General features: G+C 41.4%; 1 protein-coding gene across 1 annotated transcript in view; it reads left to right on the plus strand.

Moving 5' to 3' along the window:
- LOC101656183 (flavin-containing monooxygenase 5-like) overlaps window positions 1-9180 on the plus strand; it is a 17664-nt gene extending 8484 nt beyond the window's left edge. The window contains exons 6-8 of the mRNA XM_004706854.2: window positions 1531-1880; window positions 7744-7816; window positions 8814-9180. Coding sequence (XP_004706911.1) covers window positions 1531-1880; window positions 7744-7816; window positions 8814-9180 — 790 coding nt within the window. The remainder of the gene's footprint in view (window positions 1-1530; window positions 1881-7743; window positions 7817-8813) is intronic.
- The last annotated feature ends 476 nt before the right edge of the window (window positions 9181-9656 follow it).

The following is a 9656-nucleotide window of genomic DNA, read 5'->3' on the forward strand; positions in this document are numbered from 1 at the left end:
ATGCTCAGCCTTCATTTGGGTTTCAGTAATTCCTCTCGGTTACATTATCCTTGATCACGCCCTACTAGGCCTCCTATACCCTCCTCACCACCAATTCGGATCACTTGTTGTTCCCTTGTCCCTGGGTTTGTTAACACTACTTCCTTTCCCCCAACCACCCCCTCTCCCATGTCCACCAGGAACTGTCAGTCCCGTTGGTTTCTCCTCCAGATTGTTCATCCACCCTATCTTATTTAGACAGACCTGCGGAGATGATAACATGCACAAAACCAAGACAGAGCAAAACCAAGCAACAAAAGAAAACAGAACTTCACCTTTATACTGTGTTTCATAAGGTGGACAAAAACAAATATGTAATGATATATTATACCATAAAACTCAACTTCATTTTCCCAGGGTAGTGGAAAACAATCAGGGATTTGGTAATGTAATGCAATAAGATAAGAGACTTGTAGGGTGGAGGAAAGAGTGTCTTTTGAAATACAAAGCATGCTTTCTTTGCCTCTTTTCTGTTAGAGAAAAAGCTGCAGAGCCTAAGGTTGGGTTTGTGCTCTGCATCTAGACAGCTGGGATTTGAGTCCTAAATTTACCACTACTCACTACCATCAAGTTGATTTTAACTCATATAGAGATACAATAGGACAGAGTAAAACTTGCCAAAGTAGATACTGTTGAATTTTCCCCTTTGTACCACCTCCCATATTGATAAAATTGAGATAACTTTAGTATCAATTCAAAGAGTTGTTCTGAACAATAAATAGGAAAATATATTTAGAGCTTATACTAGTGCCCAACACGTGGTAAATGTTTAACGTTTTGGTCATTTTATGCTACTGTTTACTCACACCCAGTTCTAGTTGAATGACTGAGTAAAGATTATTAAAAAGGTGGCTGGTGGCTCAAGTTTCAGAAGATTGTGTCTGGGATATAAATGTGAGAGGAACCTCAGTGCAGATATATAGCAGGCATCAGGCAAAATAACTCTGAATCCAAAGCATTCATCTTGGAGAGAGTCTCAGCCCTGGGAATATACATATCAGAATCTCAGGGAGGGAAGGTGTAGTGGTCAGGATTGAGAGGATAGAGGATGGTGAAGCTTGAACAGGCACCTCTGGTATTTTCCTGTTTATACGCATATACACACACATACTTCTTCCCACCTCTCACTCTGGCTTAGGAACGAGTAATGTAGAAAGAGAGAAAATGAGGCTCCAGATCAGAAGCCCTGTCTTTTTCCTGTAGAATAGCTGGTGGTACGGATAAGTAAACTCAATATTTTTTAGTTCCTACTATGATCACCATTCTTTTGTTCAGAATGCGGTTCTTTCATTAAATATTAGCTCAACTCCTTTCCAAATCATTACAGTGAAACTAGTGAGAGGAAGCCTGTGTCAGGCAAAAACTTATCAGAGAGGGAAAATGGAATATTGTCCAAGGCTGTCCTGTTGAGCTCCCACTCTCACCACTGTGCTCTATTTGAGTTTGCGCTCTTTATAGGAATTTTCCTGGATGTCCATTTTCATTCTGCAGATTTCTGAGCCATCAAGCTACTATCAGCGATGATCTACCCAACCGCATAATTTCCGGAAGGGTTTTGATGAAACCAAATGTGAAAGAATTTACTGAGACATCCGCCATCTTTGAAGATGACACAGAAGAAGATATCGATGTTATCATCTTTGCCACAGGATACACTTTTTCTTTTCCTTTTTTGGAAAGAAATTCAACAATTCTGGACAGCCATAGCTCCATGTTTAAATATGTCTTCCCGCCTCATCTGGAGAAGCCAACACTCGCTTTCATCGGCATCCTCCAGCCCGTAGGAGCCACCATTCCCACATCAGAACTCCAGAGCCGATGGGCTGCACGTGTATTCAAGGGTATGTGCCCAACAGCTGATGTGATTTCAGTGCCGTTGAAAATCTTCTGCAGAAAAACAGCTCAGCACTTAACCTTTATACTATCTGTTTCGGCCATTTGTTATTCATTTGGTGTTTTAGAGCTATTTAATCATGAAGATTCCCGTATGAAAGTTAAAATAGGAAATTGCTACCTAAAGCTATCATCTGGTGGCATCTTATTGGCAAAGAGTTCACTTGAGCACTATGGAGATCATAGGATTTTTAAACACACGTTTTTAAGACCCTCTCCTTGGCCCCCACCATGTAACATAAGAAATGGGGCAGGAGATAGCCACCTAAAGCCTAAATAGGAAATAATAGTTATTCTACTTCCCAATATTTCCAGTGCCATTCAAAGTCAAAGGAAGCATTTTTGATTTTACCTGTTTTTCAAATGCTCTGTTCAAAATATCAAGAGGACAAAGAGGTGATTGATGGCAGGGACATAGAGTAAGGGGGAAAGCACCACAGAGCAATAACAAGAACTTTACAATCACATAAACGCAAGGTTAAAATCCAGCTCCGCCATCAATTGACTGTAAGACCTTGCATGTTACTTGAGATCCACAAGTCTCAACTTCCTCGTTTATAATAAGTACAAGGATATTTATCTCTGTTTTGCAAAGCAAACCTCAAACTTGCTGCTATTGGGTTGCTGCCGACTCTTAGTAGCCCTTGAGGACAGGGTCACACTGCCTCTGTGGGTTTCCAAGTCTAACTTGCATGGGAGTATAAAACCCCATCTTTCTTCCAAGGAACCGCTGGTGGTTTCAAACCACTGATCCTATAGATCACAGCCCAAAATTAATAAGCATGTTGACTAGTATAGGCATTTAGTAAATATTGATTGGATATATAAAAAATTAGTAATTACTGTTGTAATTTTTATTATCATTAATTCTAAGGAGAAACATAATTTGATCTGGGCAGATTTACTTATTTATTTACTATTAGATACTTTTATTGGGGGAGGGGTCTTACATTTCTTTTACAGTCCATACATTCATCCATTGTGCCAAGCACATTTGCACATATGCTGCCATCAACATTTTCAAAGCCTTCTCTTCCCACTTGAACTCCTAGTTGCAGGGAGTCATCTAACCATCTCAGAAATATTTGTGAGGTTGATTCTTAGCTCACTGAACCCATGTTTCCATGCGTCTCAGCCCTCCACACCTGTCCTCTGGACAGTGAGACCAGTGGTTGTACCTCAGATGGCTCTTCACCAAAGTGTGTGATCATTACCTTTGTAAATTACAAGGTCCAGGATTTTTCCTTTTTGTTTTGTTTTTTATTAAATACTTTTATTGGGGGATCTTGCATCTCTTATCACAATCCATACATTCGTCCATTGTGTCAAGCACATTTGCACATATGCTGCCATCATCATTTTCAAAACATTCTTTTCCCACTTGAGCCCCTGATGTCAGCTCCCCATTTCTTCCCCCTCCCTCTGGCACCCTCCCTCCTTCACAAACCCTTGATAAGTTATAGATTATTATTTCATATCTTACATCATCCTCCATCACCCCTCGCCCACTTTTCTGTTGTTCATCCCCCTGGGAGGGGGTTATAGATTGATCATTATGATCAATTTCCCTTTCTCCCCGCACTCTCCCCTAATCCTCCTGGTATCTCTCCTCTCCTTGTTGGCCCTGAGGGGTTTATTTATCCTGGATTCCCTGTGTTGCAGGTTCTTTTCTGTAGCAGTGTGCATGTTCTGGTCTAATCCTATTTGTAAGGTAGAATTAAGGCCACGGTAGTGGGGGGAAGGAAGCACCAAGGAACTAGAGGAAAGTTGTGTTTCATCAGTGCTATAGTGCACTCTGATGGACTCATCTCTTCCCTGTGACCCTTCTGTGAGGGGATGTCCAATTGTTTACAGATGAGCATTGGGTCTCCACTCCATGCCCAACCCCCCCAATTCACATTGGGCATGATTTTGTTCTGGATCTTAGATGCCTGATACCTGATCCCATCCACACTTCATGATCACACAGGCTGGTGTGTTTCTTCCATGTGGGCTTTGTTGCTTCTCAGCTAGATGGCCGCGTCTTTATCTTCAAGCCTTTAAGACCCCCAGATGCTATATCTTTGGATAGCTGGGCACCATCAGCTTTCTTCACCACATTTGCTTATGCACCCATTTTGTCTTCAGCGATCATGTTAGGAAGGTGAGCATCACAGAACGTTGGATTGTTAGAACAAAGTGTTCTTGTGTTGAGGGAGTATTTTAGTCAAAGCCCAATGTCCATCTGCAACCTTAATTCTTGACATATAGATATAAGGACATAGTTCTAGTCCCCTCTTGTTATATCTAAATATATTTGCATATGTACATACCTGTATTTAGAGCCCTATAAATATCTTTTGCCTCCTAGTTCTTTCCTATTTCCTTTTACTTTCCTCTTGTCCCACCATCATGTTCGGCCTTCATTCAGGTTTAGTAAGTTCTCAACGCTACATTGCCCTTGATTAAGCCCCACTAGGCATCCTACGCTCTTTTCTCCATTGATTTTAGTTTACTTGTAGTTCCTTTGTCCCTGGGTTGGTTCCCACCCCCTCCTTTCTCCCACCTCCTTTCCTCCCATATCCCTCGGAACCATCCGTCCTGTTCTTATCATCTTTGAATTGTTTATTCCACCAATCTTATCTAGATAGACATGTAGAGACATTAATAAGCACAAAAACCAGGCAAAGTCAAACAAAACAACAAAGGAAGGCAAAACCAACAAAACAATAACAACAACAACAAAATAACAACAAAAAGAAAGCCACTGACAAAAATACAAAAGCCTATAAATAGTTCAAGGTCTGTTTATTGGCCTTTATGAGTGTTTTCCAGTCGAATCTGATGGGGTGCCACACTCTGTCTCCAAAGTCTATTTTTGGTATTCCCTGGGAACTTCATCACTTTGCTCCCCTTGCTGCTCTGTTGCATGCCCTCAGTGTTTTGTTCCAGTGTGATGAAGTCAGGACGGGCAGATTTAATACCTACCTTTACAAAATAATGCATATCACCTTTTAATAATTATGCTCATTCATTTTCAAAGCTTCTCATATCCCCCTGAAATGTTCTATGCTTCTCAAAATGTGGTATGTCATTTATCATAAGCACAATGAAGAGTAGGGAAATGGTTTCTATGAGTTAAGGATAAATTTTTAAATAAATCTCAGTTCAATGAAATCAATCAGAATATATTACATGTCATTAGTACCTACAATTATATATTTTTAAAATTAATCTATAATGTAAATTGACCACTGTTTTGTCAGTTTGTCATATGGTGGTGGCTTGTATGTTGTTGTAATGCTGGAAAGTATGCTACTGGTATTTCAAATACCAGCATTTTATTGAGTTTTCAAAAGCATGCAACTGTGTGTGTCATAACAAACTATAGGTAACACTTCGAAGAAAGACAATTCCAAAAGACTTCATTGTGCTCATGGGGGACGTGTAAATAGAGCAAGAGGCAGTAGTTCAAACATAACAAGGATATATATTGAATGGCTTAACATCAGGAAAGGTATGCATCTTGGTTGGCTCCTGTCACCATGCTTACTCAATCTGTGTGCTAAATATTTAATCGAAGACACTGAAGTAGATGAAGAAGGCTGCGGCATCAGCTTTGGAAGAACCTGACAATATGCAGAAGACACAACCTTGCTTGGTGAAAATGAAGAAAAGTTGAAACATTTACTAATAAAGATCGAAGTACACAGACTTCAGTATGAGTTACAACTCAGGGTTAAGAAAAAAAAAATTCTCACAAAAGGCCAATAGACAACATCATGATACACAAAGCAAACCTGATGCATAAGACCTCTTTTTATTTTTTTAGTTCGTTTTATTGGAGGCTCTTACAGTTCTTATCATAATACATACATACATTGTGTCAAGCACATTTGTACATTTGTTGTCATCATTTTCAAAGCATTTTCTTTCTATTTGAGCCCTTGGTATCAGCTCATTTTCCTTCACCCCCCCCTCACGCCATCCTTAGTCCTAGATAGTTTATAAATTATTATTTTACCCACTGCTGCCTCTCTTCACCCACTTTTCTGTTGTCCATCCCCTGGGAAGGAGTTTTCTGTCGATCATTGTGATAGGTTCCCCCCCCCCCACCTTACCCTTACCCTTCTGGTATCGCTACTCTCATTTTTAGTCCTGAGGGGCTTATCTGTCCTGGATTCCCTGTGTTTCCAGCTCTTATCTGTACCAGTGTACATGCTCTGGTCTAGCCAGATTTGTAAGGTAGAATTGAGGTCATGACAATGGGAAGGGAATTACAGAACTAGAAGAAAGTAGTATGTTTCATCGGTGCTGTACTGAATCCTGACTGGCTCATCTCTTCCTTGTGACCTTGTAAGTTGATGTCTAATTATCTACAGATGGACTTTAGGCCTCCACTCCACTCCCCTCACTCACATTGATATGATGTTTTGTTCTGGATCTTTTATGCCTGATACCTGATCCCATAGACACCTCATGATCACACAGGCTGGTTGCACAAGACCTCTTTAATGAACAAAGATGTCTCTGTGAGGACTGAGCTATACCTGACCCAAGTGATGGTATTTGCAATCACTTCGCGTGCATGTGAAAGTTGGCAATGAATAAGGCAGACTGCAGAAGAATTCATCCATTTGAATGATGGCATTGGTAGAAGACACTGAAATAACCAGCAACAGTCAGAAGAACAAGGATCACTTGGTGTAGTGTGCTGCAAGTTGAACTGCTAACCGCAAGATCAACAGTTCCAAACCAGCAGATATCAATGCCTCAGGAGAAAGATGAGGCTTTTTTACTTTCATAAAGATTCACAGTCCTGAAAACCCAAAGAGCCATCCTATTCTGCCCTATAAGGTACTATGAGTCAAAATTGACTTGATGGCAATGAAGTGGGGATATTGGGGGGCCAGAAAAACACACAAATCTGTCTTGCAAAAAATCAGCCAGAATGCTTCCTAGAAGTAAGGAGGGAGAGACTTTATTTCATGTACTTTGGACATGTTATCAGGAGGGACTAGTCCCTGAAGAAGGATATCATGTTGGTAAAAAGATAAAGTGGGTAAATAGAGAGCCAGCAAAAAAGAGGAAGGCCTTCAATGAGATGGATTGATCCCATGGCTGCAACAATTGACTCAAATATAAAAACTGTGAGGGTGGCAAAGGACCAGCAGAATGTAGTTCTGTTGTACCTGGGGTTTCTATGAATCAGAACCAAACTGATGGCCCCTAACAACAACAGCACACTCACTGTCTAAGGAAGAGCCAAAATGAGTACCCGGTTCATTAGACTATGGAAAAATAGACAGGATCCAGAGACAACACGAATTCATGGCAAACTCCTATGTGTCAGAGTATAATTATGTTCCATAGAGCTTTCACTTGTTGATTTTTCACAAATGTAGAATAGCAGACTTTTCTTCCAAGGCTCTTCTGGCTGTGTAACAACCTCCAGCCTTTCCAAGAGAATGTGATAACCATTTGTACCATCCAGGGACTCCCAAGTGGAACTATATACATTTTAATTTATGCACTATCAGTTGGATCTTACTCTTTTTAGCTTGTACTTGTGCTAATTAACTTGGGGATTTGCAAGTAAGACTATAGAGTACTGAGTCATGTAACAAGGACGTGCTCTTACATCTGTCTGGCATGTGCGCCTAATAAAACTAGAGGGGAAGGCATTCCAGAACACAGGTCCATCTCTCCCAGTCCTGCGTTATCACCTTCATATTGTTCTCTACCAAACTGAGTCTCAGGATATCCATTTCTTCCTAAAACTGCATCCTCCCAGTAAGAAAATCACATTTATGTTCGCAATTTTTGTCCTAGGGCTAAACAAACTACCTTCAGTGAGTGACATGGTGGCAGACATAACAAAGAAGAGGAAAAAAAACGAGAAACAGTAAGAAACGTATTTCTTGGTACACGTCTATTGAAAGCATTTGGGTGGTGCTTGTTACCAAGTATTCTTCATATTTCCTCACCACAGAACATGGGTCTATTTGCCTAGATGAGATCTCGAATTTTCAATTTTTCTTTTCTTCTCAGCTAAGCATATTATGTAGGAAATATTTACGGGCTAGAATGAATGCAGAATGGGCCACCATTGAGACATCACAACCATTGTTGAAAGTCCAGGAAAAGCCAGGTAGCGCCTACAGTTCTAAATTGTCCTGTCATACCCTTAGAGATGTGAAGCATGTGGAAATTAAAGATGAAATGGGTTATTTCATTCTCTCAAAGAGTTGTAAAGATAAATCAGTGTGAGAAATGCATTGGCAAATCACTATAGAACCTGATTAAATTCTTGACTTGAGGTCAGAAGCTTGCAGGTTGTGCCAAATCTTCTTAGAGAAAAATTATTCTCAAACATTGGGATTAGGAATGTAATTTATTTCTATTAAACAAGTATCTGTTGAGAATCCACAATGTGGATGTCTCAGCATGTTTCCTAAGATCAAAGAGTTAGCGATCTAAGACTAGTCAGTTATTCAGTAAGTTTGGTTAAAATATTGCATCTCAAAAATATTATAATCAAATTAATTTCACACATATCCAAAGCTGGGAAATGGAATATAGTCTCATAATAGCCTGTGAAATTCACATATCATACTTCTCTCACCACTGATTTACCACAAGGAACTTATGTTTTCAATGAGAGCCAAATACAAGGCAAAAAAGAGTGGTCTTCATTACAGGGCTGTAATCTTTCAGCACCAGGGGATCTGCTCGCTCCTTCTGCAGAATTGCCCATGGCGGCATTCAAACCACCAGCGTTTGGGTTACTAGTCAAGCACTTAACTCTTTTGCCCACAATATTCAGAGGCAGGGCGAGTGTCTAAAGGGTTAGCGATGGCCACCTCTCTGGAGGTTTCTGATTTGTCTCCGTCCGGTTGCAGATTCCTGACTAATCCCCGAGACACGCGCAGAGTGCAGTATGTGGATTACATGGATGAGATCGCCTCGGAAATCGGAGTGAAGCCCAACCTTCTCTCGCTCTTCCTCTCAGACCCAAAGCTGGCCATGGAGGTTTTCTTTGGCCCCTGCACCCCTTACCAATACCGCCTGCGGGGTCCCGGGAAATGGGCCGGGGCCCGGGGAGCCATCCTGACCCAGAGAGAGCGGATCATCAAGCCCATGAGGACGCGCGTCCTCAGCCAGCCTCCCTCCTCCGTGCCCCGGTGGCTGAAGGCTCTCTGTGTTGGTCTTCTCTTTATTCTCTTTTTAGCTGTCATGAAAGGGTCCTCTCCCGTGGTCACTAAGTAGTCTCGGCCAACAGTGACATACCCTTGAAGGCTGGAGAGAACGGCTGTTTTCCTCGGTTCGGCTAGCACACTGCATACATTGCGTGGTCATTCCAAATTTCTCCTGCCTAAGTATCTCTGGCACAATTAGGGGTTTCTTCAACAGAGCGTTTTTAGATGGTGTGGTTCTGAGACAAGCTTAGTTTTGGGGTTTCTCTAGTTTCCAGAAGGGTCGCAGTTGTAGGAAAGTCCCTTCTCATTGTCATCAAGTTGATTCCGACTCATAGTGACCACAGGATAGGGCTGCGCGTGTGGGTTTCCCATACTGTAGCTCTTCAGGGGAGTAGAAAGCCTTGATTTTTTTCCACAAGGACCAGCTCAGACTACTGAGTCTGAGGTTAGCAGCCCAACTCGAAACACTGTGCCACCAGGGCTCCCTTTAGAGTTCAACGCACAATCTGCCAGTTATTTAGGTGTTTTTCCCCTAAAGCGCAAGCT

Source organism: Echinops telfairi, unplaced genomic scaffold (assembly GCF_000313985.2).
Source record: "Echinops telfairi isolate 266 unplaced genomic scaffold, ASM31398v2 ScPeMD7_7424;HRSCAF=8462, whole genome shotgun sequence".
Lineage (NCBI taxonomy): Eukaryota > Metazoa > Chordata > Mammalia > Afrosoricida > Tenrecidae > Echinops > Echinops telfairi.